The 12678-nt window shown below is 33.4% G+C and overlaps 1 protein-coding gene across 8 annotated transcripts; it reads right to left on the reverse strand.

Moving 5' to 3' along the window:
- Nucleotides 1–599: 599 nt before the first annotated feature.
- On the reverse strand, nt 600–12386 carry LOC123268648 (arginine-glutamic acid dipeptide repeats protein-like). Of its 8 annotated transcripts, none has more exons than XM_044733909.1 (9): nt 12254–12386; nt 12022–12178; nt 11012–11215; nt 8543–8902; nt 6218–7894; nt 3685–5125; nt 1695–1970; nt 852–1047; nt 600–771 (listed from the first exon to the last, which is right to left on the reverse strand). In XM_044733909.1, exons 3-9 carry the CDS (start codon nt 11057–11059, stop codon nt 690–692), a joined length of 4080 nt encoding a protein of 1359 aa, XP_044589844.1. In that variant the 5' UTR covers nt 11060–11215; nt 12022–12178; nt 12254–12386; the 3' UTR covers nt 600–689. The 8 variants fall into 8 exon arrangements, with proteins under 8 accessions (XP_044589844.1, XP_044589838.1, XP_044589843.1 ...); XM_044733903.1 differs by having other exon boundaries at nt 601–756; nt 3685–6094; nt 6431–7894; nt 12254–12383; XM_044733904.1 differs by having other exon boundaries at nt 602–771; nt 3685–6094; nt 6431–7894; nt 8543–8884; nt 12254–12384.
- Between the last annotated feature and the right edge of the window lie 292 nt (nt 12387–12678).

Below are 12678 nucleotides of genomic sequence, written 5' to 3' on the forward strand. Positions count from 1 at the left end.
TTCTACACTTAAAAATGACATAAAAAAAATACTATTATTTATACTAATTAATTTGTTTTAAAAAAGTTTCATTTATTTTATTTCTCCATTATTTATCTATGAAATTCTATTTATTTTTTTTTTCTCTTACTTCCACGATCTTATTTTTTTTTCTTTCATTTCATTATTTTTTTTCTCCGTATTTACAATGGACAATATTACACAACGTTTCATTGACTAAAAATATTTTTTTTAGCCAACGAAACGTTCAATATATATTTATTTATACATAAATATATATATAATATTTATAAGTAAATAGTCAAATTTTTTAAATATTTTTTTTCTGTAAGAAAAAGTAATTTAATTAAAATTCAATGTTTTTCCATCCTGGAATAATTAGAACATTTTTTTTTCTAAAAAAAAAATGAAAAAAACACGTTAAAAAATATATTGTTAATCTAGAATAATTACTTAAAAAAATTATTATAATCGTTAATAATTATTATCATTACTATTACTATTATTAATACAATAATTAATAAATTGAGTTAATTGAATAATAAAAAACAAATAATAATAATTGATACTAATATTCCAGGACGAATTATTTAAATAATTACTATCATTCATTATTAATTATAATAATATAAATTATTTAAATTGTTGTATATATAAATATATTTTAACTAAAATAATTATTAATTATTTCATTGTCGTGATCCACGAGCAGCTTCTTCTAATGCACGAACTTTTAATTCACGTTCACGTTGTTGTCTATAATAAGAATCTCTGTTAATAGTTATAAAATGCTCAATAAAAATAAATTTTATTAGTTAAAATTTTTTTAGCTTAATAAAGCTTATAAAAACCTTAAATATTCTTCATGATGAGCGACTATTGATGCATGAGCTGGAAACCGTTCCCGTTCCATCATCAAGTGACGTTGAAATTGTTCATGTGCCGCCATGTCGGCATAAGGACGTGATAATAACTCCGCCGGGTGTAATCCAAGCGTTGGATCACGTTGCATCATCCCAGGTCGTGGATAATTAGCATTAGCCACCGCTATGGGATTATGAAAATAGAGCAAGAAAAAAAAAAATAAAAAACATAGTAAGTTTTTTTTTATGTAATACTTGTTAAAAAATAATTAATGAATAATCAAAGAAAAAAAAAATTAGAAGACTAGTTAATTTACTTTTTTTTTTTTTTTTTTTTTTCAATTATTACTAACTATAAATTTATATAAATAAGTAAGCAAATTTAATTAGTGCTAATATGATACTGCAGTCATTCAATTTTAAATAACCATTCATAACCACAGCATAAATTTAATTACTTAAATAAATAAAAAAAAAAATTTTATAAATATTTATACTATGTTATAATTACAATTTTTATTAATTAAATAAAACTTACTCTCATTCATATCATTATTCCACTCATACCTTTTTTATTATTATTATTTGTTAGAAAAGCCGACGAGCTAAAAATTTATTTCATTCTCTCTAATAAATTATTTATTTTACAGATAATTAGATTATAAAGATAATTAATTAATTAAAAAAAAAAAATACAGTGAGAATGAAATTTTTTTAGCATGAGGAAAAAGATTTGCAAAAACCAAAAGATGATTTTTTATATAAAAATTTATCTGAAGACACGATTGATGATCAGTTTGGTTTTTTTGTTTTTGTTATGGGGAGACATACCAGGCAGGGGGTATCCAGCGGCAGCGGCAGCCACTTCCTGTTGTTGCTGTGCTTGTTGCTGGGCCTGCTGTTGTCCTGGATGTAGGTGCAAGTGGGTATGCGCGTGAGTATGCGCGTGAGTGTGAGCATGATATTCGGGCGAGATGCCAGCCATCTGTAATCGGATCATCGGATCGGCAGCTAGAGCCAGTCGCTCGTCAAGCTGGCCATGATGATGTGCAACAGGATGGCCGGCTCCTGCGCCCGCTGGCCCCCCGCCGGCTCCAGTGGGAATCCCTAAACCCGCACAATCAACGGACCCAATGTCAACACACTTTTCTTTCATTTAATATTTTACATTACCAAAAATCTAAAGTCCCGTTTTAATTATAATAACAAATTAAAGTCTTAAGGGGGTATTCTCGTTTAGAAATTCGAAAAAAATCGATTTTTTTTTTCATATTTTCATAGTATAACCTTCAAAGAATATGTCCCTAAAAGGATTTTTCGGAATTTAAATTATTTTCGGCTTAATTAACCACTCCGGCTGCGCGTGACTTGTCCTCAAATTTTAACCCTTCGTTCCGAACGGCAGAAAAACAGGGAAAAAACAAAACATATTTTTCAAACCATCAACATTTTGGGAAAAAATTTTTTTTTCTTTAACCCTTTAATACCCACATTATGAGAATTTTACTCACGCTCGGTTTTAATCTTAATTATTTTTTCAAATTCAAATGGAAAGACCACTTAAAATTTTTTTTACCTTCCGAAAATTTTATATTATTTTTAACTGCTTATTAAAAAATTACTTGTTTTCATTATAAATAAAAAAAAAATTTTTTTTTGAAGACTGAGATTTTTTCTCATAGCGAAAGTATTAAAGGTTGTTAAAAATCGAGCTGTTCAGCTCCCTACGGCGTAGATCAGCTCTTTTCAATAAGCGGTACGCCGACATATTTATTTAGATCGTAAGTTAATTAAATGTGAGATTTTTTCTCATGGCGAGAGTAAAGGAGGTGAACCGAATAACGTGGGTACTAAAGGGTTAAAATGTATCGTAGTGCAATAACTAAATTCTTCCTCTTCAAGGATTATTAATTGTTTTCCATTTCTGGTCACTGGAAGGATTGATACCCTGCAAACCAGGATGTCCCATTTTTTCACCAGTCCCCACTTTGCCGGTCTGCAGTTTTTTGAAATTTGATTTTTTTTTAATTTTATTAATGTTCTGTACTCTTTGAATATCAATAATAAACTTATAAAAAATTAATGGTAAATACATACAAGGTGTCCCAAAAGTCACGGACGCCATTGTAGCATCTGATGAAAAAAATAATTCTGAGACGAAAAGTCCTTAGCCATTTTTCAATTAACCGTATAGATAATTAATTATTAATTAAAAATAACGTCTCTTTATTTGTTAGAGAGAGAGCGCCAGTGTCCAGTAAAGTATGTGCCAAACAAAGACACAACTAACTGTATGACTAACTAGTTTCTATAGCTAACGTAGTCACACATATTTACTTACACATTCACACGTGCAAGCGTCTTCGTTGGAACGCACTTGACTTGACACTAGTGCTCTCTCTCTCTAACGCATAAAAGGACGTTATTTTAATTAATAATTAATTATCTATGCATCTGATTAAAAAATGGCTAAGGACTTTTCGTCTCAGAATTATTTTGTTTATCAGATGCTACAATGGCGTCCGTTACTTCTGGGACACTGTATATATATATACATATTTTTTTTTTTTTAAGCGACCAACAAAACACCTAAAATTCGGGCTTCTAGACGAGAATACCCCCTTAAACATTTTGTCAAGAAAGGTAAAGTCAAAATTGATAGCATGGGCTTTAGAATTTTGTAATATTTTAATGAGTGTACATTCATACTGCCTACTACCCATTTATAACAAGATTCATTCAGTCGATTGGTCATTCATCTAAGCTTACAACGACATAAACGACAATGATGTATTAAAAACAAAATCATCGCTATAATTACCTAATCTTTCCATCCGTTCACGGTCTAATTGACTTGGACCAGGTGGTGCACCATAAAAACCAAGATGCTGAAGACTCTGAGGTGGCCCAGAAGGTCCAGGTCCTAGACCTCCGTATCTTCTGTGTAATTCCAGCCAATGAGGATCAACACCTCCTGGCATAGGCCTGGGCGTTCCTTTCATCAACTCCTCTTTTAATCTATCATTAAGATCCCGTTCTCTCAATTCCCTCAATTCTCGTTCCCGTTTTTCGCGTTCCATGTGTTCAAGTTCGAGTCTCTCCCTAGCACCAGGTGCGTACATATAATGCATCAAAGACTCCGGAGGTCCAGGATGTCTTGCCGGGGAGTAACCAGCATGCGGACGCGCATATTCCGACAATTGTCTCAAAGCTGGAGTGTCTGTGTAGGCAGTAGGACGCTGCGCTGCATACCTGTCGTAGGGCGAAACGACAGGTTCCATTGGTCCTCGGCTTGGAGGCTTGCAAACCTCCGGCTGTTTTTCCGGCGTAGACATTTTCCGAGCTTGTTGAGCCGCACGATCCCGTTCCTCGCGTTCGCGTTCAGCCTGCTTGCGCGAGCGCTCCTCTCGCTTACGAGCTAATTTTGTCTCAGGCACTGGTTTGAAGGTAAGGTCAGTACGCGTACAGCTGTTATTCTCACCGCGATTCCAGTGACGTAAGAATATCGCGGATTGTGACCGATGACACTCGGAATCTTCGATGCGTGGCTCAGGCGAAGGCCCCCGGGGACTTGGTGGCTCTTCTGGCTCTGGTTCCATCATCTCCTCGACTTTAGGCTCGATAATTGGCGGCTGTTGTATATTTTGTGGCACGGAAGACGGAGGTCCACGATGGTGGTGGTGCATCGTGCTTGAGGGCGTCAAACAACCCTGCTGCTGTACCATCTGGGGTGGTGGTTGCTGCTGTTTACGCTGACTATTGTGCTGTGAACTGCTGTGCGACGAAGACGAGTGACTGTGCGACGAATGGGATGAAATACTAAGTAGTTTGTCGTGATGCAGCGTTGCAGCTTGATGATGACTCGACGAGGAGTGATGATGAGTTGCTATCAAATTCTCACCTTCTTCTCTTGTTGTCACACTGGAACTCGAGCTGGAGTGATGAGCAGTCATCATCGTCGTACTTTCTTGGCTACGCTGAGGCGATGGCGGTGGAATGGCATGAGGAACTGGCGGTCCGTATGGATAAGGTGGAAAAGACGGGTACCCACTAACTGGTGGGTACCCGGGATAAGCGTGTGCATGGTAAGGATGCATTGCGGCAAAAAGTGAATGATGCATCAGTGGATGGTGCGGATGGAATGGATGGGCCATGTGAGGGCTCGGTTGCTGACTTGGATGCATTACGGGCTGAGGAATTGACGTGGGAGGAGGTAGTGGAGTTGGTGATGCTGCTATTGACTGTTGTATTGGTACAGGAGGCTGTTGCTGCTGTTGGGCCAAAGGTGGCTGACTCGAGTGCTTACTCGGTGTCGGTGGTTTACTGGCATCTGGATCCTTTTTGATATTGTCCAAGCTAGGGCCTGGAAAACCACCTTGGAACCCGGGAACTTTAACCTCTTTTAAACTCTGAAGAGGATCAGGTTCCGGATGAATGATTTCTTGTTTTATTTTCAAGTTCTGCGGTTCCATAGGTGGTGTTGTGGCAAGACTGTAGATAGCTGGCGGTTTCTCGTTAATCATTGGCGGCGGGGGCTGAATTGGCTGGAAAAGATTAACCGGTTCTGGCGGCGGACGATCCTGATGGTCTTGTTGATGATGATGAGGATGATGATGGTGATGATCGTTATTTTCCATTCTTTCGGGTATTCTGTCAGCTATACGATCGAACAATTTACGCTCTGGTATTCTTTCGTCGTTAAGTCGCTCGTTAATTCGATTATCAGTGGGCATTACTGTAAGACCCAGTGGTTGCGGTGAAGGTGGCATTTGCGACATTTGAGATAAATTCTGTGGTATATTTAAATTCAACGGCGGAACAGGTATACTCGGAGCCAAAGGCTGTGGTTCATGATTCGTTATTGACGGTTGAATCATATCACGCGACGCCACTAAGCTTTGAGCTATTGGTTGTGGAATATTTTGTGGTATCGATAGATTTTGTGATAGATTTTGTGGTACCGTTTGAGCGGCTTGTATACTACCTGAGTATTGCATATTAAGAGGAAGACCCTGAGGAGGTTGAGGTGGTAATTGACTGGGTGGTGGTGGTGGCAACGCTGTAGGTATATTTTGAGGAATAATTAATGGATTACTCATTGGTTGTGATAAATTTCGAGGTATATTTTGACTTAAGTCATTTATCATTGGTTGTTGTTGTTGTTGCTGTTGTTGTGGTAGCTGCTGCTGCTGCTGCTGTTGTTGTTGTTGTTGTTGTTGTTGTTGTTGTTGGGGTGGTAGTTGTTGTTGCTGTTGTGGTAGCTGTTGCTGCTGTTGTTGTTGCTGCTGCTGATGCTGCTGTTGTGGTTGCGGCTGTTGTTGTTGCTGCTGCTGATGCTGTTGTTGTTGCTGTGGTTGCTGCTGCTGCTGCTGCTGTTGTTGTTGTTGTTGTTGTTGTTGTTGATGATTGATATTTAAATTTTGAGGCTGTGAATCAGGTTCCGTTTTTATTTCCTCATTTACTGGAGACATTTCAGTTTCTGTTGGAAGTGGTTCCAATTTTAATGGAACTGGTTGTTGGTGCGGTGGTTGTTGCTGTTGTTGGATTTGTTGCTGCTGCTGTTGCTGTTGTTGTTGTGGCTGCTGTGGTGGGGGTAGTGGCTGTTGCAATGGTGGTTGCTGTTGTTGAGGCGGTTGTTGTTGTTGTGGTTGCTGCTGTTGTTGATGATGCTGTTGCTGCAGTTGTTGTTGTTGTTGTTGTTGTTGCATTTGTTGCTGTTGTTGCATTTGTTGCTGTTGTTGCATTTGTTGCTGTTGTTGCATTTGTTGCTGTTGTTGCATTTGCTGCTGCTGCTGTTGTTGTTGTTGTTGTTGTTGTTGTAGTGCTTGTTGTTGTTGCTGATTAACCAAGTCTTCGGGTTCTGTTTTAATCTCAAGCGGTGATTCCTCAACAACTGGTTTTTTCTCTAGCACATGAATAACAGGAACATTAATAGGTAGGGTTGCAATAACAGGTGGAGGAATAGGAGTAGATGCTGGGGTAGGTTCTGAGGGTTCTTCAGGTGTTGCTTCAGGAGAAATGGGTTCTTCATTAACCACCGGGACATTTGAGGAAGGTTGATTCTCATTAGAATCAACTTCGTTTTCGCGCTCTGGTTCATCCATCAGCGAGTTTGAATCGGTCGTTAGTGATTCTGATGGGCTTTCAGCACGTTTACGTTTCTGTTGATCTTTATCTTCGTCGTTTTCGTCAATCTGTGGCCTCTTTTGAGTTTTCTTGGGTGTCTCAGATTTATTCGACTTCTTTTTCTTGTCTGGTGTCTGTTGTTGATTTTGTTGTTGCTGCTGTTTCTCTTGATCTGGAGTATCAGTACCCCCAGTTCTGCGTGGCCGTGCTGGACGTGGAGTTTCTTTAGCTTTATTACGTGTCCGCATTCTACCGGGACTGTCCGGTGACTCCGCGGGAACGGGTCGAAATAGATAAGGCGGCGGTGGAGGTAGTTCCCCTGTTTTTTTCAAGTACGATCGACATTCCAAACAAAGTAATAATCTATCTTTACCAGCAATCTGATAATCTTTAGATGTTGTCGAAAAACAATGCTGACAAGAACGTTCAAATGCTGAACCGTTGGTATTTGTATCACGTGAATCACTGTCTTCTTCAGAATTATCGTCCTCTGTCACAGAACTAACTTCACCGCCCGGATTGTTATTGTTATTATTGTTATTGTTATTATTAGTACTTGTACTATTATTATTGTTACTACTTGCCGAAGCACCGACAGACGGTGTTTCTGGCTCGGTAGTTGCTTCCTTAGCACTCGTCGTGTTTGCTGGTGTATTATTTTCTTTAGTTTGAACAGTGGGTGTCTCCTCTTTGGGAGTACCCGCACGTGAGTTACGTGTATTTCGTATACGTCGTAATGAACCTTGACGTCGACGTCTATGGGGACGATTATTGTTTGCACCTGGTGTCTTTTTCCATAAATAATAATATTCAACCAATTCTGGTGTATCTTTGTGGGGTAATAAATCTTTACGTATACGTGAAAAATTTTTTCCAAATTGACGGAGACCTTTGACAAATCGTTTCTATAAACATAAAATAATAAATATTATAAATAATTTCATTTATCACTTACTTTAATTATTTATACTAGGAAACACTTTAGAAGATAATAATTATTTTTCAAACACTTTATTGATTTAAATTTAATCTAATGTTTCAATAATTGAAAAACTTATCTTATTTTTAAGAATTTTATTTTATGAGCTAAATTATCAATGAATTTTAATGTTCATGAGCTTTGAATAGAAACTAAATAGAATTTATTTAAGATAAAAGAAAAATAATGTTTTAAAATAAAATTAAAATAAATAAATATACCTTAAATAAATTTAATATTTGAAATCGTTAAATAAAACCAGACTTGGTAAATTCAACTGATTGTTAGTTTTATTTATTATCTACATTAAATTGTTTTGAAATTAATATTTTATCGACTACAAAAGTAATTAGATTGTGATACAGCATTTTCGGTGAATACGTGGTTCAATAGATAGTTTAAACAGGTGAAAACATTAATCAATTTATTGACTCGGATATTATAGATAAGTAAATAAAAAAATATATTAATATTTTATCATAAAAAATATTTAAAGATTATTTTTATAGAAAATTGGAATTTGGATTTAGAGTTTAATATTAAAAAATAAATAATAAAAAAAGTAAGAACTTACAGTTTCTTCCTCGGACCATTTTTTATCGATGCCTTTGGGCACTGGACATTTGACAAGAGCTTGAAGTGCTCGTCCTGGATCATATCCAGAGTCGTGGAGTATATCAAGTGCGTTGATAGTCGTGTCGTCTCGGGATGCTGCGACGCAACCATCATCTGGTGAACCTCCATCACACATACCAGCAAACGCGGCCATTGAACGTGCTGCTCTTAAGTACATGAGCAGGTCGCCGTCCAGTGACATCGCTGGGATCCATCTTAATTCTTCTCTTTGTTTAGTGAACTCTGGATCTGGTGGTAAGTCTGCTGATGGCACACCAGGCCGGTAATCAGGCAAACGGGCCTGACAAGAAACCAATTCCTGTATCAACGTTTCAAGGCAGCATCGTTAGCTATCGATGCCTAAAGCTCTATTGTTAACTATTGCTTTGTTTTTTTTTTTTTTTAAATTATTTACTGTCAATAACCACCACCATTTTTTAAGCCAGATAAAACCGGATTCAGCTCAAGATATTTTTTAATAAAAAACAATTTTTGTTGCTGAATAAATTTTAGCTGATAAATTTAATGTATATGTTATGTTATTGAGATTTGTAATTACACACTAGGAAGAATCAGCATTTATTTGAGCATGATATTTGATAGCTTCAGATTATTTTATATTAGTGATGCAGAAAAATCTTGGGAATTTAAATTCAATAGAGGAAGAAAGGTTTTATATAAAATTATCATAGTTTTTTTTTTTTTTATGAAAATCGAAAAATTTACAATAAAAAAAAAAAAAATATTATGGTTTGAAATAAAATTCTACATATTATTTTTACGAGTTCGAGTATTGTGCTTCGTTAAATTAAATAAATAATAATAAAAAATAATAAATTCAGTATTTTTTTATAATTAATTTTTAAAATGAAAAATTTTAAACTTCAATAATTTATAAGTAGACGGTAATTATTTACGAGTGGGATCAAACTTATTTTGGGCCGTAACTAGGTGAAAAATTAACATTTTCAATTTTTTTTTATTCTGCTTGTTTTTACAGCGGATTTATAATAAAAAAATGTGAAAGAAAAAAATAAAGATTTCGATAGCTTTTTTGTCTTCAAAAGTTAGAAAAAATTTTGGCTCTCATGTTTTTGGATAAAATTTCTATTTTATCTTTTTTTGATATTTTTGATTTATATTTTTTTAAAAAGTACGTAAAAAACGAACAATTAAAAAAAAAAAAAAGTTGAATATCACAATTTTCTAAAAAATTTATAAATTTTTTTGAAAATTTGTTAAAATTCTGATAATCAACTTTATTTTTTTTAATTGTTCATTTTTTATGTATTTTTAAAAAAAAAAATATATCAATAAAATCAAATAGAAATTTCGTTAAAAAAACTGAAAATTAAAATGCTTGACCCCACTTGTAAATATTTACCAAGTAGAATTATAAACTTTAATACTTTTTAATTTGATTTTTTTTATAATTAACTTTTAAAGTTTTTATAATTGGAAGCTTGAATTAAATCTAATTTAATTTAAAATAAGATCACAGTTCAATGAAGAAATTGAGCTCGTTAGCAAAACAATTAGCAGTTGATTGAAGACTTCTATCAGAAATTTCTTTAAATCCACTTGAAAATTCAAGTGCACACAAACGTACTCAATCTCGCATCGTTTTCTATCTCGAATTAAAAAGTTCCAATAAAGTTAAGCTGTAAATTAAAAGTTATGTCTCAAATTAAAAAGTTAGACATAATATTTAATATTAACGTAGTAAATACTCAAAAAACAGTTAGATTATTTAAAACATACGGATTGGTTATTAAATTCTAAGTAAAATAAACATTTAAAGTTAAAAATCCTTGTGGCATAATTGAAAGTTTAAAAAACTAGTATAAAGATAAAGTTTTAAAGAAACAAATAAAATGAATCCCCTTAAATAATATCTTTTGAAACATCTGGCTTGCTCGGAGCAATCGACGGCGGACGTAAGATTTGTTTATCAGACGGTTCAAATAATAATTCACCGTGACTAAAAAACCACTAAATAAAATAAATAAATAATATGTATCATTAATTATAATTATTAATAAATATAAAACAACCTTTGCCCAATTATAAATGTTAAATATAAAATTCAAATTATAAACGCAAGCTCAATTTGAACCATCAAATTCTAAATCAATCTTATTGGAGCGCACCTTCGCCACAACGATGATCGATCCCAACAAGCCTCGATCAAACGAATTATTTATAATAATTTATAACAGGAGAAAGATAAATTTACGTTTACAAAGAGAAAGTTTACAGAAAGAAATTTTTATCAAATTACAATATCAAAAATAATTATTTTTTAACAAATAACAATAATAGTAATTATTATAAATTATAACAATAACATGATAGTAGTAGCAGCAGTAGTAATGAAAAAAAAAAAAAAAAATAAATAAATGAGGATGTTGGAATGAATTTAGCAAACCTGGTGCGATGGACCGACCCGAATCTCGCCCTGGGTGCCAGCGGACATCTCCCCCTCCTCCGAAGCTCCACCGTCTTTCTCCAGTGTTATCGACTGGGTTTCGATCTCTTCCGGTTTTTTTCTCGCCCCTTCTCTCGCTCTCTTTAAATCGCCCTCTCTCTCACTCTCTTATTCGCTCTTATCCCTCTCTTTTCCCGAATATTCCTGAGCCACCGATAACAAAAAAAAAAAAAAAAAAAAAAAAAAAAAAAAAAATTCTCGTTAATTATAACAATGTCAATTTTTAACATATAACTTACTTTAAATTATTATTATTATTAATAACATTATTATGATTATTATAATAAATTACTTAATACAATTAAATTAGATAACAAATAAATTATACGATTGATGCACATACATTCGACTTGTTGCATGCGGGTCTATGTAATATAACAATAACAATAATTCTTTAAATAAATTCTATACTTATAAATAATAATCAAGCTTTTTCTTACTATATAATTTAAAAAAAAATTTTATTACAACTTTTTTTTATATTCTTCATAATTATTTCTTGGCAAAGGTTTCAAAATTTTTTTTTATTTTTTTATCTTCTAAAAACCCTTTTATTAAAAAATTTTTTTTAAGTGGTTCATTAGTCACGGTGAAGTACGCAGGCAATTTTTTTTTATTTTTAGTAAATATTTAGTAAATAAAAAAAAATCGTACAGTTCTAATCCAATAAAATAATAAAATTATTAATTATAGTTGTAAATAGAGCAATAAAGCAAATTCTTACATATATGTATGTATATACATATGTGTGTGTGTGAATATGTATATATATATATATATATATATATATATATATATATATATATATATATATATATGCAGGTAGAGGCAAAAATATATGATGTCAAAGCTGTATACAAAATATATTTAAGAAAAAAAAATCGATAAAAAAATCTAAAGCAATTAGCGGAAAAAAATAAAAGCAATAAAAAAATAATAATAATGCTTACCTATAAATTTATACATTTATATATGTACATCCATCCACACGTATATATGGTTAGGTACATTAACGATAATCTCGCATTGTTACTCCGTCTCTCTTTTTTTGTTTCATTCACAAAAATTATATACACTTATGCATCCACTTGGAATAAAATAAAAATACTGAAAAAAAATAATCACTTTTATAACTTTAATAATAAATATATAAATAGATTATGTGTGAATAATTGTTTATACTAGTTAAGTGAATAATTTGTTGGTAGTTTCACCCCGGACGTAAAAATAAATTCAACAACAGCCATAACACCCAAACGTCGCCATCTTGTACTGCCGTTTTGTTTCATTTTTCTTTTGTGGGGGTGCGCTCCGGTTCCAAATCATTCCTTATATTATTATTATTGTTATTATTATTCTAAATATATTTTTAAATAATAATAATAGTATTATTCAGTCCCACTGTTTCCATTTTAACGTGACGAGTGTTAACGCTTGTGCTACACTAGTTCGGTGTTGGCAGTTGATTTTAAGTCCGTGTGTGTGACTCACCTCACTATTCAAAATATTGTATCTACGTGCACGTACACTAATATTAGACGAGCAAGTCGCCGTCTGGCGGTTTACAACAACTTAAATAATTATTCAATCCAATCTGGGTATAGTTT

The sequence above is a fragment of the Cotesia glomerata genome, linkage group LG7, assembly GCF_020080835.1.
Source record: "Cotesia glomerata isolate CgM1 linkage group LG7, MPM_Cglom_v2.3, whole genome shotgun sequence".
NCBI lineage: Eukaryota > Metazoa > Arthropoda > Insecta > Hymenoptera > Braconidae > Cotesia > Cotesia glomerata.

Excerpts from the sequence above, each read along its gene's own strand:
- LOC123268648 (XM_044733902.1), bottom strand. The coding sequence starts at position 11,059 with ATGTCCGCTGGCACCCAGGGCGAGATTCGGGTCGGTCCATCGCACCAG. Across the intron at positions 1,971-3,684 it reads TGAACGGATGGAAAGATTAG|GGATTCCCACTGGAGCCGGC; the intron begins GTAATTATAGCG and ends GTGCGGGTTTAG. Across the intron at positions 1,048-1,694 it reads CGCTGGATACCCCCTGCCTG|CGGTGGCTAATGCTAATTAT; the intron begins GTATGTCTCCCC and ends ATAATCCCATAG.